Below are 27,767 nucleotides of genomic sequence, written 5' to 3'. Positions count from 1 at the left end.
TCTGCCCACTGGGCCTCAATGGTACAATCCATGCAGACCAGTGGCAAAAGCCCACATGCAGTGTGGAGACAGGCCAGTAATTTTTCAGCAGACTTTAAAAATAGAGCTGTATAACACATATTTTTACAAGCAAGAAGCTGTTGTCAAGATTTGTTTTTCTGTTTTACACATCATAGTTCATATATTTATGATACAAAGGAATTAACCATCAAAAGAAAAATAAATGCAAATTTCCCCTTTAAAAAAAAATAGAACACCAGTTACTAGGGTAAATAACAACTAGGTTGAGTGTCTTTTCCCCCCTGGAAAAAGATGGGAAAAAGCCAGTTTTCCCCAACATAGGTTGAAATTATAAAGCAGAATGTGGCATTTTCATTTCGTGGTAGTGATTCTGGAAGCTTATTTACACCGTAGGTTCTGAGCTGGAAGTGGACCGGCTCCACTCTTCCTGGCAGTCTTTGTGGTTGTAGGGTGTTCCCACTCAGCCAGAGCAGCACCAGTGCAAGGGGAGTGGAGAGAACCCAGCTGAAAAACTGTGACGCAGTACGCTTATTTTATTGGTTTATGGCTTGTGGGCAGCTGGCTAGGGCCAGCAACTCCAGAGGCCCTGCATGTGTCCCTCTCCCTCATCTGCTAATTCCATGCTTGGCAAGTCCCCTACCTGAAAGCAGTGTGTAGAGCATATAGGGATAGGATCAGCAGGTATCCCAGGACAATTCTGCTCTTCCCACTAACACTGGTTTCATGTCTGTTGTGTTAGAACTGACAGGGGAGAAATGAGTGTGGCCCCCACTACCTAGCCCAAGAACCAGCCTGGGTACCCTTGTACTGTTGGGAGGGGCAGCAGAGAGCAGGAAGAAGACTGCTCTATCAGGAAAAGGCAGAGAAGGAGGTAAGGAAGACCTGAGGCTGCCAACCTTTCTCCAGGCAGCCTAGATACTGAAGGCAATGACACAGGACCAGAAAGCCCTCTGTTTCTTACAGCCGTGGTTTAATACTAGCCAATGTGTGATGATGCCTCAGCCAAATAAATAAAGGGGCCACTGGAGAGGATACGAAAGTAATGAACTCAGTACTCCATAAAGATCCTACCACTTTGTACCACTGGGCAAGAAAAATGAAATAAAAATGAAATCCAGGCAGAGGCGAAGGCATCAGCCCTCTACCTTCTGAATGAATTGTCAGGATTCTGCCTTTGTGGAGCAGATAGGAGAACTCTCCTGCCTGTTCCTTTTAGCACCTCGGTTGGAGTGAACCTATGCTGGCAAGGCAGTCCCCAGCGCTGCAGTATTCTAACTGTTGTCCCATAGGGCACCTGGGACCTTGGGGTTGGGACATTTCAGTACCACCTAGCATATAGAAGAAGCAGGTAGAGACAGGTGGAATTAACAAGGTAGGAATTCATCTGTCCAGTGGGACTTTCTCATGAGCACTGTTCCTTGAAGAGAGCTTTAAACAGAGCTCTTTGGCTAATACGCCCTTTTCCCCATCTCATTTCAGTTAAGGCTGCAACCACAGACACATTGGGGAAAGACATCTCTCTTAGTCCAGATGGGCTTCTGTCTTGGAGATGAGTTTAAACTCGGGACTAAAAAGTGATTATATTTCTGCCTTTCCTAGCTTTGCTCCCGACTCCTTCCTCTGTTTCTGTCCTGTCTCTCCTCATCTTGACTGCCCCCAGGAGCACAAACATCGCATCATACTGGTTTTTGTTTAACTCAAGAAGCAGTCTTTGCATCAGTGTAGACTTGATCCTGCAGTCCCTATCACTAGAGCAACTGACAAACTGCGTGTTCTTCTGCTGACTTGGGCCAGCAGGGAAATGAGATTGGCCCTTTCTCTGCCAGGGTACCACAGGGACACATGCCGGGTAGCCTGGGTGTGACACCAGTACTTCTGGAAGGACAGAAAGAATACTTTGGGTTGGAGAATCTAAAAGATGCTAGGCAGAGGGTCAGGGCTGAAGCTTCAAGCAGCAGAATTTCCAACTCAAGTTTGAGGTGACTAAGGGTATTCCTGCCACCAGAATGCTGCTTTCTTTCCTCTTCTGTTCCCTACAGGTACAAGCCCTGTAACCCACCTTGCCAGCTTTCCCTTTTCTTTCAAAGCAGAAGCATTTGGCAGGTTGGTTAGGGTCCTGAGGTGCTCTGGCCACAGGTACCATCTGTGTCTCCAACTTGTGTGACCAAAGGGAACCACCCAGATGTGGTCCAGGGGAATCTGTCATCTGCCCACAGGCCTCCTTATTTCAGCAGGGAGATGTCGTCAGCAAAGTCATCGTGCTGATGGCGCAGACAGCGTAGACAGCGCCACTGACATACCATGAGGCAGAGTGGCAACATGAAGAGGGCGCAGATGGCAGCCATGACGTAGGCTATGGTCATAAGTGTCGACTCGTCGGTCTGTGGAATGTTGTAGCCACAGTCTTCCATGTCTGCCGTAACAAAAGGACCTTCCACTGCCGCCGTCCTGAACTCATCATGCACTGGAGAAAGAGTGGAGACTCTTACTGTCATAGAGCAGTTTGGGATACATAATTAATACAGCTTCCTGACAAGGACCCTGGGGATCCACCCAAGTGAGGCTGTGCAGAGCCCTTCCCAGAAAGAGTGAGCAGTGGAGAGGGAAGCCAGCACTGGGGGAGGTCCGTTTCCCATTCCAGGACCCTGGAAACTGCAAGGCTTTCTCATTTTTTTATCCAATAGAAGTGATACCAAAAAGTTAACAGTTCTGAGTTGAGCAAAATCCAGCCCCTTACACATGTAGCAGACTTACCTGTAACCATGAAAATCTAACCACAAAGCCCCACCACCTTTCTGTGGTAGCATTCAGCCTCACCGTGGGCAGCCAGCTGTCCTTGCAGTGAGGGTTTCCAGGTGCTGCAAAGCTCTGACTGCAGGGGTTTCCAACAGTGCTTTCCCCTCAGGCAGAGTGCACCAGAGCAAGCCTCAGGCCTAGCTTTCACACAATTGACTAGCCAGAGGCAAATATTACCACCTCCCAAACAGAAAGGGACCTGGGCATCCTAGCTGCTGACAGGGAGAACATGACCAGACTGACCCCACACACTCCTCACTGGTGCTCTCACCATGGCAAGCGCTGACAGCAAAGCCAATTCGCTTTCGGGCCCGATCAAAGACCACATAGAAACCTTCCATGATGACAGCTCCCATAACAGTGCCCGTGGATGACTGTGAGATGGCGAACTTGTAACAGTCGTCTTGGGACGTGGCCACATCTTCCACCGGCCGCAGGTATTGCTAGGGATAAATAGTCACAGGGTGAGAGCATGCTTTCTTATTTCACCCTCCTGCCTTTCTCTGCTTTCTAGCCGTCTGCACTTGTCTCTTCCTCAAGCCCTGAGGTGTTGAATGTTCCAAGACCCCTTTACCACTAGACCTTCATTTTGTCTTTCAAGTTGTAGGAAGCCACGTCTGTTTAGTATCCACACTTTGTCTTCTTCTTGGCACCCCACCGCTTCAGCTTGGGGACATACCTGAGGAAGAATGGTGATGCGGAAGGACTGATTGGTGACCTCACCCATGAGGTAAAGTGAGATGACTGGGAAAATGTTCCAAGGGGTAGTGCCTGCTTGCCAGCACACCAGCTGCTCCCCTAGCCAAAAGCCATCCGGGAACTTCTCCGTCTGTTGACAAGAGAGGAATGTGAGGAATCCCGTCTCGCCATCTCTCCTCGTGTTCATAATTGCAGTACCAGTGCCACTATTTGCTTTTCTAGGGAAATTTCCACAGTGGCAAAGCAAAACTAGACTAAGAATCGGAAGAAGAAAGTGGAGCACTGGGCTCATAAATCTGTGCTAGGGCTACTGAGCTTGGCAGCTCACACCACCTGTGGTCCCAGAATTTGGAAGGCTGAGGCATGAAGATGTCAAGTTCAAGGCCAACCTGCATTACACTCATGACCCTGTCTCCAAAACAAAAAAGAAGAAAGGTACCAGCTGAGCCAACAGACCAACCACAGTTTCTGAGTGCCCTGAGTGGAAAGGTCTATGTATAGACATCTTTGGTGCTTGCTGAGGTGTGTGGCTGCCTCTGGCTTCTGACACCGTTTTGTCCTTACTCCACTGACCGAGGAGGCTGCCTTGATGGACTTGACTGCGGCTTCAAACACTTTCTTAGGCAGACGAAGGTTGGTGGTGCCACTGTCCACGATGCTCTTGTCATAGTTGTACTGGGAAGGAGAGTAAAGGGTCAGAAGAGTTGGGAGGGGTTGACTCTGACATCTAGGCATCCTGCTAGGGTTGGCATCTGAGCTTTGCATACCTCCTTGGGCAAGTTACTTAACCTCTGTGAACCTGTTTCCTTGTCTCTCAACTGAAGATAATAACAGTACCTACCTCAAAGGTTAGCAAAAGGATTAACTAAATCAACATGCTAAAAGTACTAAGTAGTTCTAGCAGATCCCAGGCACTTGGTGAGTATTAACTTCATTACCTTGTGCGGGTAGGTGTTCTCCAAATCTAAACAGAATGCCTTGTGTGGTGTTTGTAACTTCTTCCAGTACTTTTGTGTAGTTATTCTCATTTAACATACATAATAATGTAGACAAGGTTGGCTCAGTGTGCATGAAGCCCTAGGCTTGAGCCCTAGTACTGCATGGTGGTGTAGGCCTCTAGAGCACTTGAGAGTCAGACACAGGAGGACCAGGAGTTCAACATCATCTTTAGCTACATAGCAAGTCTGAGGCCAGCATGTGCTACATGAAACCCTACCTGAAAAAGCCAAAAAAGTGGGCCATTGAGATAGCTCAGCAGGTAAGGGTGCCTGCTACCAAATATGATGACCTGAGTTCAACCCCAGGGAGATCCATATGGTGTGGAGAACCTCCACACAGAACCTGTAGCACATGCACCCCCTACCCCGCTAAAAATGTAAAAGGAAAAAAAAAGAATCTAGGGAAAGAGACCCCAAATGTCAGCATTTGTTGTATGCGAAACATAGGGACTAACACTTGTACATTGGCTTTGACCTTCACAGTCTCTGAGAAAGAGGATATTGACACAAGGATCCTGGAGGCACTTAGTAACAGCAGGGCTGGAGTCAGATCCATCCCACCATGCTACCTCACAGACCTGCCCCAGACCATGAAAGGCAGTGACTAGGGTCCTGACAGGAACCAGTTCCATACTGTCATTACTATACTGTAAGCTACATGGTCCGGGCTCTGTGACTGCTCTGCCAGGTCCTGCCCTTCACCTCAGGGACTGCTGTGTGATCACTAAGCTTCTGACTTGGTCCAGTCCTGACAGGTCCTATGCCTCCATCCTCTCCTTCCAACCTCTCACACTGTGGGCTAACCCCTTTACTCTCAAATTGAATCCTCTTCCATTTTCTTACCTCCTTGCAGTCCATTTTCAGATCTTGACCATTGATTTCCACACGTACAATGATCACTTCATAATACCACTCCCGCCTGATGGGTGTGTACCAGAGACTGCCCGTGTATAGCGAGTGGTCGATACCACCAATGATCTAAGAGAAAAAGAGGCAGACACCTATGTCCTAGCAAAGGAGGAGAGCAGGACACCCAAAACCAAGTGGTAAGATCAGCCATTTCTTGGGGTGTCAAGATTCTCTCCATACCACCCTTTCTATCTTCCTTTCTAATCCCAGTAAGCCCCATGCATGGAAATTTTTAGTTTTTAAGTCTGTTCAGGAGAAGAGATACATCAGGATTATTTGTATCAAAATCCCATAGCCCTTGACAGAAAGTTATTTAAACCTAAGCTAGCACAATAAATACGGAATGAATTGATTATATGCTGCTTTCATAAGTTTTATTTTCTTTGCTTGTTGGAGAATCACTCATTACTGTCCTGATTAATAAATGGGCTTGAACTGAGTCTGGTGGCACACACCTTTAATCCCAGCCCTTGGAAAACGGAAGGAGGGGGTGCTGCAAATCTTAGGCCAGCCTGGTCTCCACAGGGAGCTCTGGGTCAGCTGAGATAGACAGTATCTCTTAACAAGCTTAAATTCCTTACATATACTGTCTTCAGATTTCAGACAATAGTCTTAACAGGTCTCATTTTTTTATTTCCTTTGAAATGTATCTAATTGTTTCTAATCCTTTCCATGAGTGATTCCGCTCCTTTCAAGAAAAGCAGGGAAGAGACTGGAAAGAGGAAAGGGGGAAGTAGAATTGGGGGTGTAAGGGGTTTCTTGATCCTGGCCCCAGGGAGAGGACACATGGCCCCTCTGAGGACCTACTCACCATGCTCCCTCCCACCGAGGCCAGCGCCTCAGTCTGGTTGAGGGGGAAGCCAGCGCCACAGAGCTGCAGGGAAAAGACATTGGGAATGTGCGTCTGCTTCACCAGCGAGTCGAAGAAGGGTTCCAGGGAGTCATCGGGCTGTGGCAGAGAGACACAGGAGTAAATCCTCGTGCAAGGGCACTAACAGACAGGTCAGCTTCCTGCCTGGATTCAGGAGTAAAGTCAAAACTTGGGGATATTCCTCAGGAAAGATCAACCTGAGGTACTGAGATCTGGCTGAGCAAGGGTAAGAGACATTGCATTGCAAATAGACAAGTGCTAGCCATAGGAATTTCTGTCCATTCCCACATGGTTAGCCTGTTTCATATTTGGGGAAGGCCTCCTGTACCTATCATAGCTGCTCCCATGACAGTCCCCGCTCCTGCCTTGTTTACAGCCCTTCAGACAAACTTTCTCTCCTTTATGACATGCATGTGTGCGTGTGTGCGTGCATCTGTGTCTGTGTCTGTGTGTGCACACATACAGAAACCAAGGACAACCTTAGATATTGTTGCTCAGAATCTGTGTACCTTTTAGAAGTATGTATTTGGGTGTGCACTGGCATGTGCAGCCCAGCATGGGTGTGAAGATCAGAGGACAGTGGGCAGGCATCAGTTGGTTCCTCCTGCCACATGGTTCTCAGGCTTGTTGGCAAGGGTACTTACCCACCAAGCCACCTCACACCCCCCCCCCCCGACTTGTTTTGTTTTAACATTGATTTGTTTTGGTGGGTATAGGTATTTTGCCTGCCTGTATGCCTCAGCACCATGCATGTGCTTGTTGCTTGCAGAGGCCAGAAGAAGGCATTGGATCCCCTGGAGCTGGAGTTACAGGTGATTGTGAGCTGCCATGTGGGTGTTAGGAATCAAACCTGAGCCCCTTGGAAGAGCAGCAAGTGCTCTTAGCTGCTGATCTTTCTCTCCAGCTGCATCTTCTCTTGGTTTCTAAGGCAGGGTCTCTCACTGGCTGGGAACTTGTCTAGTAAGCTAGATTTAATGGCCAACAAGCCCCAGGATTTACTTGACTCTGCCTTCCCAGAGTTGGGGTTACAAGCATGCATTATTACAAAAACACAGGTTTTTTGAAAATGTAGGTTGTGGGGATTAAGCTCAGGTTCTCATGACTGCTGGGTAAGCACTATACTCACTAAGCCATCTCTCCAGTCCCATGTTTACCCTTTCAGTTCATCCTTCCCCCTTCCTCTTGACTCCTTCCTTGTGTGACATGCAGTAAGCAATGTGCAGGCAACAGTGTATAGGTCCAGGTGTGGTTCTCACCCTGGCAATCTCGGCATAGGCCAGCCCTAGGATGCCCTCCCAGTTGGAACCATTGATGAAGAACTTGTCCGATTCAGTGATGGCGGCGATGTTGGCACGCACAGTGACGTTGGGGCCATGAGGGATGCTCACCAGGTCAGTGCCCAGCTCCCCCTCCCACTTGCCCTGGGTGTAGGGCACATACACACCCTTTCGGAGGTCTCGGTATGTGCTGGACCTGTAAAAAGGCAGAGATCTGTGTCTGCAAAGCTACAACAATGGGCATGTGTCATCAAGTATATTTCCAAACGTCCCCTTACCCCACAGCATTCTAGAATCTGCTCAGCAGAACAGCCCTAGACATACCACCTAGAACAGACTGTCAGGCAAGTCTGCAGCTGGATGAGGCAGTCAATAGCTGGGGCTTGCTCTCCTGTCTCCATAGTTCATACTGTTGGACCTGAAGCTCAGGCCGAGGAAGAACAAGATGGGCTTTGTGCATTGTGCCTGTGGCTGCTGCAAAAACAGCTATGGGACAGGACATCTCCTCCCCACCCTAGTTCCAGCATGCTCCCAGAGAAAAGGAGCCATTGACTCTCTTGCTGCCTTGGGGCCCAGTGGTACCATCTGCATGATGGAGAAAGAACCAGGCAGCGTGACTGTAGAAGCCATGTAACAATGTCTAGAAAAGATTTGAACAAGCATCCCAGCAGAGCAGGCAAGTGTTGGACACCACAGGAGGAATCATACTTATTGCTGCAGGATGCCCTCACCTGTGTTTTAATCATGTTACTAACCAGGGCTGGGCAGTGATGGGACTGCAGGAAGACCTGGAATGAGATGTCCTTCTACTAAGCTTACCCAAGTGTGTTCTTAGGGAAAAAGGAAACAGAAGAGCAGTTTGTACTTTCCTACCAGTCCAAGGTTAGTATGTAAGAGTGTAGAGGCCATACCTTTCTCATGTCTTCACACAGACATGTCTCAAGCACTAGATATCTCCTCACCATATCCTCATTCTGCTTTGATGGTAAGAAGCCTTCCGCATCACTCTTCACTGTCTCTCTTACCCTTGACCATTCTAGCCTACCTCCCACCACCAAGGGGAACCCAGCTGGTGGCACTTAGGATGGTATCAGAAGAGGCGATTCAGTGGGGGCCATGAAAGATTCTTTCCTTTGTGTTTTTTTGGCTTCTTAAAACTCAAAGAGTAAGGTTTTTGTTTATGTAGTGTATGCGCATGAGTGTGCACAGATGAACAAAGGGGTGTCTTCTGTTGCTCTCCATTGTAGTTTTTGAGACAGGGTCTCTCTGAGCCTAAAGTTGGCTGTTTCAGCGAGGCTGGCCAGAAAGTCCCCAGATCTGCCCATGTCGGCCTGCCCAAGCCTGGGGCACGGCCATGCACGGCCATGCCTGGCTTTTATGTGGGTGCTAGGAACTTGAATGCAGTCTTCTTGCTTTTACAGCATGTTCTCTTAGTCACTGAGCCACCTCCCTAGCTCCCACCCACCCCCTTTTTTTTTTTTTTACTTTTTTGAGAGTTGCTATATAGTCCACATTGGTCTCAGCAGTCCTCCAGATGCTGGGATTACTGGTATGTACTGTCATGCCCAGCTCCTGTACATATTTAAATCATGCCTAACTACCCCAGAGTGGTCCCTGGGTGAGAACATGGTGAAAGACACTAGCCACTGTAACTTGTTCAGCCTTCTAAACTGTAAGCTTAGCCCTCGTTCGTTTGTTTGTTTGTTTGTTTGTTTGTTTAAGACAGGGTTTCTCTGGGGAGCCCTGGCTGTCCTGGAACTCACTCTGTGGACCAGGCTGGTCTCGAACTCACAGAGATCCGCCTGGCTTTGCCTCCCGAGTGCTGGGATTAAAGGTGTGTGCCACCCTGCCTTGCCAGCTTAGCCCTTTTGCCTGTCCATACAAAGAATGAGACAGTTCCTGTTCTACTCTGGGAGCCTGGGGCCTGCTCCCTCCTTTCCCTTCCATGGGAAGCTGTCCCGTGTCAGTATGGGAGCACTTCCTGGATGTCCCTCAACCCACCTTTTTCCATGCTATGCCTTTTCTCCTAGCCCCAGCTGCCTCCTTTTGCTTCCCCCTCCCTAGTAGGAAGAAAGGCTCTTGTTCTTATACCCTCTCACTCCTCAGAACCCCCTCCCCCACCCCTCCCCAGCACTTACAGCTGCCTCTGGTAGTAGCGGTGCAGGAAAGGGTGTGGGGCAGCCCCCACCGCGAAGTTACTACTGCCTGTGTCCACCAGGATGTTGAGCTGTCAGAGGAAGGGGAGAGAAAAGACATTTCAGACAGATGGCTCTGGACACGCTGGCCTGTGGTCCCACTGGAACTTTGCATAGAAGACTAGCCAGGCTGACACCACTGGAACCAAGGCCACACAGACAGAATTTAGGGATCCTACTGAGCCTCAGAGACTCGCCCTGCTACTGTCTGTGTAATGCTAGTGTTCCCTGTGTCATCTGAACTACACTGTTTCTCTCTGCTATCACGTGGCCTCTGCTGTAGTTCATACACTCTATCCCTTTGCCTGGCTTCCCAGGAGGAAGCCTGGGTTATTCTCTCTGGTTCTGAGAGGAGCTATTCTAGGAACTGGCACTGGCAAGGAAAGATTGGGGGTGGGTTGGTGGCACACTGGTACCCTCATGTGTGGGCTCCCATGCCCCATAATGTGGCTTCCCTTCTGTCTCGGTTACTTAAGCATATATGTGCCATTGTTAGAGAGAATGGGGATCTAGGAGTCCCAGGGCTAAGGGAGGACGGACAGGTGTGTCTGTGTTCCTTGCTGAGCAGCTCTTTCTCCTAGCATCTTGTCTATCCTGTCCCCTGCTTCTGTCCTTGTAACTAAGTCCTCTTAGTGAACTGAATGATATTCTTTTTTCTTGTTAAAGAGGCTTGAACCATTCTCCTTAAAGTGTAAAAACCAAAGAGAACATTAAAACGCATGAAACACCCAAATAAACTGTATCTTCATTTGTTTTTAGTTACTCATGCTCATCACTGGGGCTTAACTAAATAATGAAATAAAAAATTCCGGACAGCCTCTTCTGTTTGGTCACCTTGGTCAGGATTGTTTAGGGGTTTTTTGTTTTTTGATTTGGTTTTTTTTTTTTTTTTTTAAATTGTTTTTCCAACTTGGAGATAGCTTCTAGCTCAAACTGGTTGAACCCACTGACCCCTTCGCCTGGACTTGTAAAAATGTCCAGTAGGCGACTCTTTGATGTCACAGAGCCCAAACCCTGCCTGCAAGTCCTGCCAGTGTGTGCATCCAATGAAGAGTCATGGAGTTGATAGGAGAGCAAACCACCCATTACTTCACCTTTCCTCATCTCTAGTCACTTTTCACCACGACTTGTCTTAGCTTTCCATCCTGGTGACACGATGCTTTAAAAGCAACTTCAGTGGAAAGCGGTAAAAACTTACTTTGGCTTCCTGGTTTCTTTTTCTTTTTTTTTTCTTTCTTTTTTTTTTTAAGATTTATTTATTTATTGCTGGGCGGTGGTGGCGCACGCCTTTAATCCCAGCACTTGGGAGGCAGAGGCAGGCGGATCTCTGAGAGTTCGAGGCCAGCCTGGTCTCCAAAGTGAGTTCCAGGAAAGGTGCAAAAGCTACACAGAGAAACCCTGTCTCGAAAAACCAAAAAAAAAAAAAAAAAAAAAAAAAAGATTTATTTATTGTGCATACAGTATTCTACCTGCATGTATCCCTGCAGGCCAGAAGAGGGCACCAGATCTCATTATAGGTGGTTGTGAGCCACCATGTGGTTGCTGGGAATTGAACTCAGGACCTCTGGAAGAACAGTCAGTGCTCTTAACCTCTGAGCCATCTCTCCAGCCCCCTGGTTTGTTTGTTTGTTTGTTTTTTAGGCAGGTCTCCTATTACCCAGGTTGGCTTTTGAACTCACTGTGTAGCTGAGAATGACTTTGACCTCATTCTTCTGCCTCTACCTCTGGAGTGCTGGAGTACAAGCACATGCCACTGTGCTCAGCCCAGGGTTTCAGATGCCTCAGCCTGTGGGCACTAGGCCACATTGTTTTGGGTTGTGCCAACATAGTACGTCATGTGACAGAGGAAACCTGTTCATCTCATAGCAGCCAAGAAGCAAAGGCAGAGGAAGGAGCCGGAGTTGTACATCTCCTCCTAGAGTGTATCCCCAGTCGTCTTACTTCCTCCTGCTAGCACCAAGCTGAAAACACATGGGACTTTGGAGGACCATTTAGATCTAAGCTGTAGCAGCCCTGATTCTTTACCATACAAACACCCCTCAACCTTATCCTAGCTGAGGCAAATTTTAGTCTGAGGGTTCCCCATCTTCCCATTTCGGCACCTCACAGATAAATTGTTTTTATAAAGCTAGTTACTGCCGTGATCGGCATAGAGTCTAGAGCGTATAGCAGGCCTGCTATGGTAAGGCTCTGATGGCCTGACCCATCCCTCAGCCACACCAGACCGTTGTTTGTACATCTGCTATATCCTCGGAGCAGAGAAAAGGCAGGGAGGACCCTGTCCTCAGAAGAACCCAGCAGTCTGTAAATGGGATCCCTGACTTCCCAAACCCAGCACCTCCCCTTCTCCCCTAACCTCAGGACCTTCACTTCCTCTCTCAGCGAAGTCACCATGCTCTGACACGGTCACCTGGAGCAGGTCACCATGCTCCTCGGAGCTGCTTCCGTCCTGTCTGCCAGGATCTTTCCCAGCTCCTCCACGATCAGCAAGCAGTGCCTGTGTGGGGCTGTGCCGGCGGCTTCCAATGCCTGCGGCTTCCAATGCCGGCGGCCTGGGTTTCCTGACTTCCCCAAAGACTCCTCTGGACTGGTGGCCAACCTTCAGACCCTGCCTCAGCCCTCCTCCCCAGTTCCCACTCCTGGTTGGGTCCCCCTTTCCCTCCCTGCTCCCTCCTTCCCACCTCTACTCCTGTGCCCCTCCCTGGTCTCTGGGCAGCCGCCAGTGAACAGCGGCTGTGCTTTCAAAGAAGAAAAATCAATATAGCTGGGAGGCTCCACACGTCAGGTTTCAACCAGCTCGCTTAATGGTTAAAAGGCTTCACCCCCCTTCTGAGGACCCCTTTCCCTACCTTTAGGGCTTAGCTCCTAGCTCCAGAAATGAGTCTCCTCCCGACACAGCCCCCGTGGCCTCTGCATGGGATGGACTCCTTGAAATGCGTGCACAGGCCAGCTCTATCAGATTGGCAACGTCGTTACACTAAAATGGAGCTTTATCCAGGGCCCTGTTGTCGAGGCCTTTTCCTGTCTCTTCAGGCCGCTCCCTTCTCTACCAGAAGGTACCAATCCTCTCATTGTCTTCCCGTCCCAGCCTCACTCTTTCATCTGAGGAAGGTCTCTCAGACAAACAGCTAAGGCCGAGAAAGAACAGCCTTCCTCACTCCGGGCCCCACACTTGCCCTATCCAGTTCTTCAAGCTCCTATTGCTCTTGCTTCTCCCTCTCCACAACAACAAGATGGGAGACCGGAAGAAACCACTGAGACTCCCTCCGCACCCATGTCAGGCTGCTCCTCCCAGACATGTGGGCCTGCTGCTGCTGAGAAGTGATTTCTGGGCCTGTCTTTCACCATCTCTCACTGAGCCCCTTGGGCAGCCTCTCCCTTTCAGCTTGGTGTAGACCTGAGGCAGAGGGATGGAGGCACCTGCTACTCTCATTGCCAAACAAGACGGGGGTGGGGGTGGGGTAGAATAGCTGTGGAGGCCTCACCTCCTATCTCCCAGGCCCAGGGCCCACCCAGGCTTTCTCAGCCCATTACTCTAGCCCTCCTGGGCCCGAGGCCACTCCTGCCCTCGGGCCTCCAGTTTTCATCTGGGCTGGGGAGACAATCCCCTCCTTGCTCTTTGGCTGGGCACCTACTCTAGACGTGATCCCCTTCCCCTCAGGCAAATTCCTGTCTGAATTCTTCCCACTGGCCTTTACAAAGGCTGAGTCTCTTCATTAAAAACAACACAAACCTTCCTGAATCTCACACCCGCCTCCAGCTACCCTCTCTTCACAACCTAAGCTCTCAGCCAAGCTGTCTTCATTCTCTTCACCTCCCACTCTTCCTCAACCCATTCTAAAACTGGGTTTGCCTCCATCCCGCCACTATCAAACAGCCCTTACTACAGTTACCAAGGATTTCACGGGAACAAATACAAGAGAGATCTTTCACATTACTTCCCATGTCACCTTACAGCTCCTCTCTTGTCTCCCTCACAGACCCTCTCCCTCACAGGCTCCTCTCCCTCACAGGCTCCTCTCCTCACAGACCCTCTCTCTCACAGATCTTCTCCCTCACAGACCCTCTCCCTCACAGGCTCCTCTCCCTCACAGACCCTCTCCCTCACAGACCCTCTCTCTCACAGATCTTCTCCCTCACAGACCCTCTCCCTCACAGGCTCCTCTCCCTCACAGACCCTCTCCCTCACAGACCCTCTCCCTCACAGGCTCCTCTCCCTCACAGACCCTCTCTCTCACAGATCTTCTCCCTCACAGGTTCCTCTCCCTCACAGGCTCCTCTCCCTCACAGACCCTCTCCCTCACAGACCCTCTCCCTCACAGACCCTCTCCCTCACAGGCTCCTCTCCCTCACAGACCCTCTCCCTCACAGGCTCACACCCCAGCCTGGCTTTGACTTCTTTTTTTTCCCCCCAGTACTCTTTCCCATAAGCACCTCCAAGCAGGGATGACCAAAGCTGACCTCAACCTGGTCCTCTTCAGTGTTCCCTGTATTAGTAAGTGGTGGCACCATCCAATCTGTTCTGTAAGGCAACAACCTGAGACTCTTCAAACGCCTTCTTCCTATCCGTTCCTAGTGTTCCCAGCCACCATCCTTCAAAGAGTTTGTCTGTTTCTTCCCATCTCCTCTGCCACCCCTCGGTCCAGCTAGCATCGTCTCACCCTGGGGACTTCTCAACTTCAACTTATATATCATATACAACGTCATATATATGTATATGTATAAATACATAGTAGGTGTGCACATATGTGTCCCACGTGTGTACAGGAGAATGAGGAAGTCAGAACAGGGCGTCACATTTCCTGGAACTGGAGTTACAGATGGTCGTGAACCACCATGTGAGGGCTTGGAACTGAACCCTCTCCGCAAGCGCAGCATGTACTCTTAAACCACTGAACCGTCGCTCCAGCCCCCAGTCTCAACTATCTTGACATGTCTGCTGCTGACCTCACCATTCTGTATCCTGTTCGGTGGCCTGAGCAGCCTTCCCAAGGTAACGGTGACCGAGTTGCCCTCAGCAGCCTTCCCAAGGTAACGGTGGCCGAGTTGCCCTCTAAAGACAGCAGGTTCCGCTCACTATTAAAGTGAAAATGTTTAGCTTGCACACTTCGTTCAGGGCTTTTCTGACCCACCCCGCCTGCATTCTCTCAGCCTCAGGCAAGCCTCCAAGCTCCACCACACCTCACTGACAACATAGGGAGTGGCGCAGGATGCAGCTCCACCTGGATCCTCCTCCTTTGTGTCTTTCTTCCTCATCTGTAAGCCTCAGCAGAAATGGGACTGCTTGGGGAGGAAGATTGGGAATCCTAACCTTAACTCTATGCCTCCTTCCCACCTGCCTCTCTGGCTCTCACTTGCCCTGTGTCTAAGAACTTTAAATCCTCTGTGGAGTCCTAGTTTGGTATCCTGCTGCCTGGCCCTAACAATAGGTCTGTCTGTCTTTTTTTTCTTTTTCTTTCTTTCTTTCTTTTCTTTCCTTCACTCGCTCGCTCTCTCTTCTCTCTCTCTCTCTCTCTCTCTCTCTCTCTCTCTCTCTCTCTCTCCCTCCCTCCCTCCCTCCCTCCCTCCCTTCCTTTCTTTCTTTCTGGGGGGTTTTTGAGACAGGATTTCTTTGTGTTGCCTTGTCTGTCCTAGAACTCACTTTGTAGACCAGGCTGGCCTCCAACTCCCAGAGATCCACTTGCTTCTGCCCCGCAATGCTGGGACTAAAGGCATGCGCCACCACTGCCAGGCAATAGGTGTTTCTTGAAAAACTGGTTTCTTGGACAGTGGGGGAGAAAGTCCCTCAGAGGCTCCCACCCGAAGCTGCTTGGTTTTATGATCTGCCTTCCCGTCTTTACCCATCCCCTTGGCCTGACAGGAGAGGCTGGGATCAGGCCACCTGTGTGGTAGCCTTCTCCTTCCTTGTCCCCCAGCCTGGGGAGACCTGGGAGTCCCATGCCCAGGAGATTTAGCTTGGGGTCAGAACTAGGTCAGTGCCAATCACTTAACAAACAAATGTGTTCCTGGGGGCCTCTGAGAGAAGGCAGCTTCTAGGGAAGAGCTAACAAGCCCCACGGGGAGAGGCACACCTGCCCAGGTTCACGCTGCTGTGCTCAGCAATAGATCCTGGCTGCTGCAGTGATTGTGAGGCTGGCACATTTAAGGTGGGCTCTGGGTCCTCCAGTCCACAGGGTTAACCCCCACAAACAGGGATAGCTCAGAAGCTTTTGGATGAAAGTAGCCTTCCAGAGCCTCTGTCTCCTGGCCTAGAGAGATGGATTGCTTTTTACTTTTAAATAATACTAGATTATTAAGAATCATCAATGGGGGCTGGAGAGATGGCTCAGCGGTTAAGAGCACTGGCTGTTCTTCCAGAGGTCCTGAGTTCAATTCCCAGCACCCACATGGTGGCTTACAACCATCTGTAATGAGATCTGGTGCCCTCTTCTGGCCTGCAGGGATATGTGCAGACAGAACACTGTATACATAATAAATAAATAAATCTAAAAAAAAAAAAAAAAGAAAAGAATCATCAATGGGCTGGGTGGTGGTGGTGCACGCCTTTAATCCCAGCACTCAGGAGGCAGAGCCAGGCAGATCTCTGTGAGTTCGAGGCCAGCCTGGTTTACAGAGCGAGATCTAGGACAGGCACCAAAGCTACACAGAGAAACCCTGTCTCGAAGAAACAACAACAAAAAGAATTGTCAGTGTAGGCTAGTGGTTAGCTCAGGGCTAGAACACTTGCCTCCCACGCACAAGAGCCCAGGTTCTGTTCTCAGTATGGCAAAAGAATGAAACAAACCTGCCCCCCACCATAAGCTTTCCTGGCAGTCTATCCCAGGCTCTGCGGCTTTTGCAAGCCTCTAGGGCAGAGGTTCTACCTCCAAGTCTCCTTGCCAAGGAAGGTATCTGTTTTCGTCTGTGTGCACCTCCAAGCTGAGAGTTAGCAAGAACAAACCTTTGGTGTAAAGCTGACATGGGGGGAGGCTTTCTTCCATTTTGAAGAGAAGGACACAGACCCAGGGAGTGTGAGCCGTGTGGCCATCTTACAAACAAGCCACAAAACCAGTACCAGCCTCCACTGGCTCTAACTAATCCTTAAGTGTAGCCTTTCATCTTCTTGACTTTCTGGCCCCTCCCATCTGGAGAGGAAGTATGTGGTAGATGGTTACACTGATGATTCTGTACAAGCCTTTGGGTGAGTCCTTCCACAGTGACTCTGGGCTTGACAAAGGCGAGCGGGGCCGAATGAGGCTCTTGCACACAGTCTGAGTATCCCAGCCAGTGAGTCTGTGTGGCAGCCCAAGTCTTGCCTCCTTAAGGACATCATGGAGCCACAAATGCAGCAGGTTGGGGCAATTCAGCTTCTAGCTGTATATAGCCACATGAATGAGTTCAAACAGGAGGACCTCAAGCCAACCCACAGAATCCTGAAAAATGGCTTGCATTTTGAGTCACAGTAATTGGGCGGTCTGTTGCCCGCTGTTAGGCAACTTATCTGAATGAAATCCTGGGGTCCTTGACATTGAGGGCTACTGACTAACCCCGAGTCACTCCCAAGGAGCATCTCTTGCCACTCACCGCTTCCTCACTGCGGTTCTTGTGACATTTCTCAAGAGTGCAATGAGCTCACCTGGGCTCCTTTCCTTAGCTTGGCATGTTCTCCTGCGGCATGCCCGACACCTGTACAACTTTCAAGTCCTGGTCAAATATCCTGTCTCTCAAGGGTCTGCCAAGATGAAGCTCCTCTTCCTGCAGGTCCTCAGTACCACCTGGCTTCTCTGGCTGTCACTCCCACTTAATCATTGATGCACTGCTTGCCTATCCCAAGATGCTCCCAGGAGTGGAGCGCCTACAGTTGTTACCTAACTGTTCGCTGGCCCCAGCAGGTGCTCATGCCACTTTCTTTTATTTTTTGAGACAGGGTCTTTCTCTGTAGAAAAGGCAAGCCTGGAACTTCTATGTAGTCCAGAATGGCCTCAGACTCCTGGCAATCCTCCTGCTTCTGCCCACAAGTGCTAGAATTACAGGCATGCACCACCCTACCTGGCTGACTTCTTGCACTGGTAGTGGTTCTCATTTCCTGCAGTTGGTTCCCTGTAACCCTACAGATGACAGATATTATTCTCAAACTCAGATCACTGAGTGGCCATGACCACCGAAGCCCACCATGCCCATGCACATAGCCTGAATCTCCTCTGGGGCTCTGTGTTTCTTAGAGCAGCCATAGTTGCTCTGGGCCTGCTCGGTTTCTGCCCTTGCTAAATGAGATTCATCAACTCTCTTGAGTAGACACATGTCCAAACTCAGGAGAAGGGACAAAGAAGGACACGAGGAGCCTGGGGTCAGCAGCTAAAAATGCCTTATGGCCAACAGCTCACTTCTGCCCCAGACTGCTCTGCCATGGTGTCCTTCTCAGCTCCCTTCTACTTTAACAGAGCAGCTGGCCTGAGACACACAGACTTCTTCTAGTTACACCCTCTCTTCTCTTTGCTCTCCAGGCAGCAGCTGGAACCTGGGAACAAGCATAGCTTACCCCAGCTCAGGCCAGCTTTTGTATTGTTCTGTTTTCGAGACAGGGTTTCTCTGTGTAGCCCTGGTCGTCCTGGAACTCACTCTGTAGACCAGGCTGGCCTCAAACTCACTGAGATCTGACTGCCTCTGACTCCAAGTGCTGGGATTAAAGGCGTGTGTTACTACTGCCTGGCTCAGGCCAGCTTTTTAAGTGACCCTAAAGGGGTTGGGTCACCCCAAACTAAACCTATCTAGTGCGCCCTTCCCTCTTTGGCCCTGGTGTTCTTTTGATAGCTGTCAGTGCTTCTTATTTAGGTGGGGTGACAGTCAAAAACTATCATATCTAGTCAACATGATGACTTTGGCTTTAGTTTTTTTTGGGGGGGGGGCGGGGTTCGAGACAGGATTTCTCTGTGTAGCCCTGGCCATCCCAGAACTCACTTTGTAGACCAGGCTGATCTCGAACTCACAGAGATCTGCCTACCTCTGCCTCCCGAGTGCTAGGATTAAAGACGTGCGCCCCCACCACCTAGCTCTACATGATGGCTTTTAAACTTTACTCTGGTGCTTGGGATGGAATCTAAGGCCTCTACCACAGCCACATCCCTGACCCTGGTTCCTGAAGCCTCTTTTGTATCTTCATTCGCTGTAGAAATCACCTGGAAAACCCTTCCTCATAGCAGCTATTAGCTACCTGATTCTCCTGCATAGTGAGTTCTTCCTCTGGCATAGGCTCAATTTCCTGTTGGTCCTTGAGTCTTGCTCCCCCACTGGGGAAAGCTAGGACTCACCTCCTCTGTTCCCTGGCAAAATCTCTACAGGCCCTGGAAAGGGATTAGTGGTGGGGGTCACTGACCCTGAGGGGACACCCTAGCAAAAGACAGCCATCCTGGCCACAGTGCTGTTACAGTGGGCAGTGGAGAGGGCACCCACAGGGTGACAGAAGTCCTGGAGGTCTGAGAGAACAGCCTAGGAGCCCCTACTCACTGGGCCAAAATGCTCTTGAGACTAACGATTCAGCATCCTTCTTCAGAACACCCACCTCACCCTCCTAAGAACCAGCAGGACATGGTGGACCATCAGTAAATGCCTTTCACCCTCTGGGGCTCTCCTGCTGGGAGAACTTCACTCTGGAACCAGGAAAATGGCCTGGTTTTTGCCCAGTCATGCCAGAGAGAGGGCTTACAGCAGAGAGAGACTCAAGTCATGGGGGGCTTCCCTGGGAGAGCTCTTCCTGAATTTCAACTAGTTTTCTACTTTGCTTTTTACTAGAAATGTCTAAAAATGTTCAGGCAGAGGACATCTTTCTCAACACTTCCCTCTCCCAAATGAATCTATCTTTCTTTAGCTGGGAGGGCAGAGGAGTGTCTGTAACCCAGCCCAGGAAGGCCTCCATTTCTGATGTTTCCTCCCTTCCCTGTCTATACCTAGCATTCCCACCCCCCATCCTCTTTTCTCACCATTCTCTCAAAGACCAAGGTAATTTGCTGACACTGTGGGGTGACTCCCAAGTCTACCTGTTGAGTTCTAGCTCCCACCAGGTTCTAGATGCCCATGGCCAGTTGTTGCCAGGTTCACCCATAAGAACGATTCACCAGAATCCCCAAGTCAACCAACACGCTCAAGGCTATAAAACAGAAATTAGCCCAGTGCTAGTACTTGGAACTAAAGATAGGGACTTGAACTCCAGCTGTGTTCCTCCTAGCTGGGTAACTTCACGAAACCCCCTTAACCTCTTTTAGCCCCAATTTCCTTATAACCAAAATGAGCATGCTAATACCTAGGCCTCATCATTAAACTAGAAAAGTAACTATGGAAACCAGGCCGAGTGACCCCTACCTGTAGTCAATCCCAGGAGGTTTAGTTAAGAGGATTGTTACAAATTCCAGGTCAGCCTGGGCAGTATAGTGAGTTCTAGTATAGCCTGGGGTACAAGTGTAAGACTGTCTCACCGGGCTCCCCTGGCCCCCAAAGGGAAAGAAAATAAACATGTATGGAACTAGGTAAACCATATTGGGTTTTCACAGCGTGCCTCTTTGCTGTTCACATAGCTGAGAGGTTAGGGAAAAGGGGCCAAGGCCTTCCCTTGCTGTTCCCCTCACCCCTTAACTCGCAGGGACAGAACAGGGCTGGTTCAACTGCACTGTGACTGCTAACTTCCTGAGACCTTCCCTCCTCTCTCCCCTCACTGACACCTCCCTCGCCAGGCCCTTGTCTCCAAACAGATGCTCGTCTCACACACTACCCCATCCAAGCCCTCCTCCACGCTAAAGTTGTTTTCCTGGAACCAAAATTAGACACCACCATCCTCTCTCATAGGCCTATGAGGTCTGCCTGATGCTTCCAGAACAAGGTCCCAATTCCACACAGCCCCACAGCATGCTTACCACTCCCAGCTTCTCAGCACAGCTCGGGCACCTCTTCCCATAGAGCAGAGCAGCAAGCCTATACCGGTAAGAAGTAGCTACTTTGCTCTGTGCAGTTCCTGGACTCACTGCTCTTGGATGCCACTGGTGTTTATATATTTGTGTTTCACACCAAACTGTAAGCTCTCCAAAGGCTGGGACTATGGTGTTCTGTTTCTCTTCGGCACACAACAGGTGCTCAGTAAATATTTATCAGATAGAGTTGACTGCCACCAAGTTTCCTTCCTAACAAATTATCCTTCATTTTAGGTGAAAATGAGGCAGAGTAGGAAACTGGAGAAATTAATGAGGCATGGTTCATGTCTGGGATCTCAGCCCCAGGGAGGCAGAGCCAGGAGTGCATACACATATATTTGGAGGCCAGGGATCAGCCAGACATTTTCTTTTAAACAGGTCTCTCGTTGATTCGGAACTTGCTTAGTAGCCTAAGCTGGCTGGCTGGCCAGTGAGTCCCAGGGCTCTGCCTGTCTGTGTCGCCCCAGTGCTGGGATTACAAGCACACACCACCATGCGTAGCTTTTCTTAATGTGGGTCCTGGGGATTCAACTCAGGTTCTCAAGCACTTTAGTGACTGACTTATCTCCATAACCCCCACTCTCCTTTTTAAAAAGTTTGTGTCTGTCTCAGTAGTACTGTCCTTATAGCTTTATAGCTACGTTAAAGCCTTTTCCTTCTATGTAGCTGAGGCTAGCTTATTTTTCATTTCTGATCCTCCTGCCTCCACCTCCCAAGTCCTGGGCGCGCTAGTGTGCCCTACCCCCATATATGTTTTAAATCTTTTCTTAATAATAGACCTGAGTTGTGGACTGGGGATGCAACTCATTTGGCAGAGGGCTTATCCAGCATGCATGAAGCCCTGGGTTTGATTCCCAGCAGCTTCTAAACCAGGTATGTTGGTATACACTTAACAATCCTACTAGAGAGGTGGAAGCAAGAGGATCAGAACTCAAGATTATCCTTAGCTGCACAATGAGCTTGAAGCCAGCCTAGGCTACATCAGTTGATAGTGGAGTTGAACCCAGGACCTCACACATGCTAGCAGGTGCTGTGCTAAACTATATTCCTAGCACACTCTCACCTTTCCTTAAGAGAGGATCTTGTCAGTTTATCCAAACTGCCTTGAACTCACTTTGTAGCCCAGGTAAGGCCTGCTGCCTCAGCCTGGAGGAGCTGGGATTACAGATCTGCATCACCAGGTTCAGTTCACAGCTCTATTGAAACATCTTGTAGTTTGTGTATTGATTCACTCCACAGATGTCTGAGCTGGAGATTATCATACGTATTAGCATATGAGCTTTGGGGCTGGTGAGATGGCCCAGTGGGTAGGGCCACTTGCAGCCAACCCTGACAGGCTAGCTGAGTTCGGTCTGGAACCCACATAGTAGCGCTGGGCCCTGAAAAGTCCTCTGACCTCCACATGCAGGTCGTGGTATGTGCACACATATACACTAAATAATAATAAATAAGTACACGTAAAAGAGAAAGAACATGAACTTTAAGTTGTGTGGTGCTGGGGTATGAACGCAGGGTCCCCTGTATGCCAGGCTCGTGTGCTGCCACTGAGCTACATCCCTAGACCCAAGAGCTTGAAGCTTGAAGGAAACAAAAATAGTTACAGCACACTACCCAGCTGTGAGGGAGACATCCCAGAAAGGGAGGCTCTCAATAGACTATTCAAGACAACAGTCCTGTAGGATAAACAAGGAATGAAGCAGGGTCTCAGCTTCCTGATGCACCACCTGACCAATGGCTTAACTCTCAGAGCCTATTTCTTCTCCTGAAAGCTGTGAGTAATGTGGAGCTTTTATATATATTGCAGAAAGAAAGAACAAATAAACAAAAAACCAGAGTAAGCCGGGCTTGGTGGCACACTCCCTTAATTCCAGCATTAGGGAGGCAGAGGCAGGTGGATCTTTGTGAGTTCAGCATTTTGGGGGCCAGAGTGTTCTACATAGTAAATTCAGGTCAGCCAAGGCTACATAGTGAGGCTCTGTCCTACAAACAAGCAAACAAAGATAACAAAATAGGAAGCTGGGTGTGATAGCGGACACTTCTTGTCCCACCACTCTGAAGGCTAAGGCAGAAGGCTCATGAATTGTGTCTAGCCAGGGCTACACAGCAGGGTGGGAGAGAGCAGCAAAGCAAACAAATGAAGATGTGCAGACTTAATAAAGATAAAACGAAACAACCCCCCCCCAAGACATGTGTGTTCCAAACCATGCCCTCCTGCCCTATCCTATCCCACCAATAGTCTGTTTCTTTCAACATGCCATGTCAGAATCACAGTCACCCCTGATGCCTTCTTCTTTACCCTTCTCGTGAGGTCGGTCACAAGCCCTGCTCATCTACTTCGTGACATTCCTTGCATCCTGGTCTCCCCCACCCTCCCTCTTATTGAAGCTTCGAGGTGGCTTCTCCACAGTACCTTACACCTTAACTGTTGGGAGTTTCCTGCCTCCTGTAGTTCTACAGTCTATTCTTCCTAAAATTCAGACATCTATCTGCTTGCTTTATATCATTTTCCACTACACAGGATTTCAGTTTTCCCCTCAGAGCTGAAGTCCAAACCATATAGCTTGACATTTAAGGCTCTTTGACATTTTTGGCTCAGTTTTATTTACCCAAATTGATCTGGTCTCAGCATAAACCTGTAATACCAACTGGCTTGGCTTTCTCTTGTCTCCCGAACAAACATGTATAAGTTCAAACACACAACTCACTCTCATTCCTTTCTGGTCTCTCAGTCTGTGGACTAGAGTGGGGAGCAGGCAAGAAGCAATTACAGTGTGGTGGAGAATGCCAGGTGCTGACTGGGAATGACCTCGTTCCTTTCCATCCTCCAGGACCACACTCAGTGCACACCTACTCCATGAAGTACCTTGAGTCAACTCTACCTTCAGCGCCATTCTTTGTACTTCTGTATATCAGTCCCTCTCAAGCTTAAGACACTCAGAAATTTTGCCTCTAAGGGTCTGGGGTGGGGTCATGAGATTTTACATGTTTAACAGATTCTAAAGACAAGACTCTCCAGACCCCCCCCCTTTTTTTTTTTTTTGAGGCACGGTTTCTCTGTGTAGCTTTGGAGCCTTTCCTGGAACTCATTCTGTAACCCAGGCTGGCCTTGAACTCCCAGAGATCCGCCTGCCTCTGCCTCCCAAGTGCTGGGATTAAAGGCGTGCACCACCACCGCCCGGCCAGACCATCCCTTTTATCAAGGCGATGAATGACCTTGAAGGAGTACTTGTATTAAGTGTCTTCCATCTCTCTGTATAGGAAGCACCCCCACCCCCGGCCACCCAATTCCCTTGTTCACAGAACTCTGCCATCCCGCTCTCACTTCATGCCTCTGATAGCCCCATCAGGTAGGAAGAGTGCTCATCTTCCCCACAGGCTGCCCAGGAGAGGAACAAAACCGAGCAGAGCAGAGGCTGACTGGACTCGGGTCTGGGGCAGAGCCACATGCAACCAGAGTGCCTCAGCTCAGGGTTCCCAGGGCTGGTGTGCAACCTCCAGCCCTCCCTACTCTAGCTTCTGGTCAGGAGCAAGGAGGTATTGACTAGCCCTAATCAATTACTCTCTGCCAAGGGCTGGACTGGAGCACCTACGCTGCATCTCAGGGGACCAGGGAAGTACAACTGGTCTCACAGTTCAAATGTATTCAACATGTTGGCCCAGATTTTGTTCCTCACTGCACAGGACAGGAGAGGCAGAGGTGGCCGGGCCAGTTAAGGAGAAAGAGGTTAATGTTTATTGGAGGTCAGTTAACCTAGTGCTTTCTTCTAGGCGTCTCCCACTACGTGGCTTCATTTCATCCTTACAATTATCTTGCAAAGGAGATCTCATTTCCCACATTTTAAAGAGAAGGCAATAGCCAATGAGAGGTTATATAAGTTGCCTAAGGCCACACAGCTAGGAAAAGAGAAAACTGTGGGGGTGGTATAGGCAGAGCCCAGAAGCCTGGCCTGCCTGACCCTTAAGTCCTTGCTGGTTGCCTCATAGATCTGTGCAGTTGCACAGCACCATCACTATAGTCCCAGGTCCCCACATGTCCCCTTCCCTGACAAGCTGCCTTCTGTTGGCTCAGACTGAATTCTAGCTCTGGCTTAGCTTCTATACTCATGTTCCATATTACTTCTGGGAAGTTATGGCACACAGTAAAAGGGAGGGGCTAGTGGGGGAGACCAGGACCACAGACCCTCCAAAGCAATCCTGGGTGTCACAGACCCAATAAAGCTGGCTCCTGACAGGTAGCAAGAAAGCAGGGGGTTGTGGCTCTCCCATATCCGACTGTCTGAGTTAAAGGAAGTGTGATTGTCTCCCCACTGACCCCAGGACACTCCCACCTTTCCACACCCTCCATGGACAAGCTTTGTGGACACAGACTGGAGCCACTGAGGGTAGCTCACGGAGATATACAGGATCAGATTCAAGGTGACACACAGAAAGAAGCATATGCAGAATCACATTGCCACCACTACCCAGACTCGCCCACAGAGGCGGTGGCAGATGCACTCAGAGGTCAGCCAGGAACCCCACATGGAAGGTAGCTGACTCAAGCCCACACTCCCAGTCAGCACAGGCAGAGGACACAACCTCCACTAGCCACCTTGGAGGCACCTCGGCAATTGTTGGGGAGAAATGGGGACAATGGAGAGGGCTTTCTCCATGGTTGTTTCCCCCTCCACCTCAGAACCCTTCTCTTACAAGGGAATTCTGGCTTCTTTTCTGGCTTATTATCTCCTCAGACTCAGTTCAGCTCCCTTCTGGCCATGTTCTGAGGCATGGGTGGGGGATGGGCTAGAGTGCAGAGTGGGAGCGGGGGCTAGAAGAGGAGGAAGGGGCTGGGGGGAACCCAGAGTCCATTGGGACTTGGAGGCTACAGGGATGTCAGCACAGCTCTCACTTTGCTGACTTATGACAGCCGGGACTGGGAGTCAGGAGCTGATTTATCCAACTGGTGCCAGGATTCTTGGGTTCTCAGAATATAAAGGTGGGGGGCCTTAGATTCCCCCAGAATACTAGAGAAGGGGAGAGTTGGGTGTTGCAATATGAGAGACTCCAGTTTGGCCAGAGCCAGAGGGAGCGGACACCTGTTACAGTGTCCCTGTGCCTGGCCCTTCCCCAGGGTCAGGTGCCACCAGTGTCGGGCTTTTCTTCAAGAGAAGGATGAGGCAGTGACAGGAGGGCGGGCAGTCAGCCCTGGGACTGGGACGCCGGTGAGAGGAGGCGGGAAAGGGAAAGACTGCTTCTTACCTGACCCTGGAGGAATAGCTTGGGAAGGGGCCTGTCCTCCAGCACCCACGGAGCAAGCCATCTTAGCCGGGCAGCCTGCTTCATCCCTACCGTCACCCTTCTATCATGCAGGGAGGAGGGCTACCAGGCCTGATCACCTTACCGTCTGTGGGGGGCTACCCACGGTCATCTCCACATAGTAGCCTTGGCCGGACTTGCCCCTCAGGTTGTCCACCATCTCCACAAAGCTGCCTCTCCGGCCAGGCTCCTCGGATTCCTCGTCGGTCTCCCGGGGCACCCTCAGGCCCAGGGGTGGCCCTGCCAGGCCGCTGCGAAGGGGCAGCCGGATGCCGAGATGGGTGCCCTGGGCAGGTAGCATTCCCGAGCCCACCCATAGCAGGATCCAGCGCAACGCCGGGGCCATGGTGAGCCCGGGCCTTGTGGCTCCGGTTGGCGACTGTCCTTGTTGACTGCCCCTAAGTCTGCGTAGTGGTGGCTTCTCTCAGGAAAGCGGCCTTGGAGGCATCAGGACTGCAGAGCCTGCAGGCCCCTCACTCAGATCCCGGTCCAGGCGGCGGAGAGTGGGCAGGAGAAATCCGCAGCGCACCAGAGGAGAGAACGGTGGCGATCCGGGACCCAGCTACATCTGGACGGCGGCAGCAGCCAGCCTCAGCGGGGAGCTCGGGCCCCTCGCGGGGCTGGGAGGGGCGGGCATGGCGATCTGAGCCCGCAGCTTTCGGGGTCTTCCAGGCGGGGTCCGCAGCGAGAGGACGGACAGGGGTTCCCGGCTCTTGCGGCCGCGTCGGCTGCTCAGGCCACCATAATCCAGCTCCCGGTTCCCAGCACCCAGGCAGGCTAGGGAGGCGGAAAGACTTGTGGCGGTGGCTGTCAAAGCCAAAGGGTTTTTGCTTTTCCCTGGGATCGCTGGGAAGTGTAGTCTTCCCATGGCAGGCAGCCCAGCTTCCGGGGCTGAGAGGGGTCTGGGATGCCCTCTGCCGAGATGGAGTTCACTCTGCAGGGTCCTGGTGGGAGCGCGTTCCCATAGCGCTGGCAGGGCAAGAAGGAACCAATATTACACTTCTCATCTGCTAGTCCTTCCTTTATTGTTTTATTTATTCATTCATTGCTTATTTTATTTTATTTTGATACAGGGTCTTGTAAACACACCGTGCAGTAAAGGCTACCCTGGACTTTGATGCAATCCTCCTGCCTCAGCCTCCTGGATCAGCATTGATTGAGTACCCTCCATACGCCAGGCACTTCGCCTGGCACAGGGGCAGAAAAAAAACCGCACAGATCTCAATAGAGATTCCACCAGGGAGAACTGTGATTTTTTTTCACAGTGTGCTGTTAAGAATTTGGGGGCGCCGGGCGGTGGTGGCGCACGCCTTTAATCCCAGCACTCGGGAGGCAGAGCCAGGCGGATCTCTGTGAGTTCGAGGCCAGCCTGGGCTACCAAGTGAGTTCCAGGAAAAGGCGCAAAGCTACACAGAGAAACCCTGTCTCGAAAAAACCAAAAAAAAAAAAAAAAAAAAAGAATTTGGGGGCACATACCTTTAATCTTAGCAGTGGCCGGAGAATCTGTGAATTCGAGAGCAGTTTGGTCTACATAGGTAGTTCCAAGACATCCAAGATTACATAGAGAAACCTGCCTCAAAAAACAGACAAGCAGAGGCAATGATGGCATTGGGAGGCAGAGGCAAGAGGATCTTACCAAGAGTTGGAGGCCAGCCTGGTCTACAGAATGAGTTCTAGGACAGCCAGGGCTGTTACACAGAGAAATCCTGTCTTGAAAAACAAACAAACAAAATCCAAAAAAAAAAAAACAAAAAAAAAACCCAACAACA

At 50.2% G+C, this 27,767-nt stretch overlaps 1 protein-coding gene across 1 annotated transcript; it reads right to left on the bottom strand.

The window, feature by feature from the left end:
* Positions 1–77: 77 nt before the first annotated feature.
* Positions 78–26,818, bottom strand: Bace1 (beta-secretase 1). Its single transcript, XM_052759021.1, has 9 exons — positions 26,084–26,818; positions 9,710–9,798; positions 7,551–7,767; positions 6,235–6,372; positions 5,358–5,492; positions 4,090–4,191; positions 3,497–3,646; positions 3,089–3,260; positions 78–2,485 (listed from the first exon to the last, which is right to left on the bottom strand). The coding sequence occupies exons 1-9, from the start codon at positions 26,342–26,344 to the stop codon at positions 2,244–2,246; spliced, it is 1,506 nt and encodes a 501-aa protein (XP_052614981.1). The 5' UTR covers positions 26,345–26,818; the 3' UTR covers positions 78–2,243.
* Between the last annotated feature and the right edge of the window lie 949 nt (positions 26,819–27,767).

Source organism: Peromyscus californicus, unplaced genomic scaffold (genome assembly GCF_007827085.1).
Source record: "Peromyscus californicus insignis strain IS unplaced genomic scaffold, ASM782708v3 Scaffold_11__1_contigs__length_118956290, whole genome shotgun sequence".
NCBI classification, from domain to species: Eukaryota; Metazoa; Chordata; class Mammalia; order Rodentia; family Cricetidae; genus Peromyscus; species Peromyscus californicus.
The sequence above is the reverse complement of the archived record's forward strand: the minus strand, read 5'-3'. Positions and strand labels throughout refer to the sequence as shown.

Excerpts from the sequence above, each read along its gene's own strand:
- Bace1 (XM_052759021.1), bottom strand. The coding sequence starts at position 26,344 with ATGGCCCCGGCGTTGCGCTGGATCCTGCTATGGGTGGGCTCGGGAATG. Across the intron at positions 4,192-5,357 it reads TGAAAATGGACTGCAAGGAG|TACAACTATGACAAGAGCAT; the intron begins GTAAGAAAATGG and ends TCTCCTTCCCAG. Across the intron at positions 3,261-3,496 it reads GCATCACCATTCTTCCTCAG|CAATACCTGCGGCCGGTGGA; the intron begins GTATGTCCCCAA and ends ATTTATCCCTAG.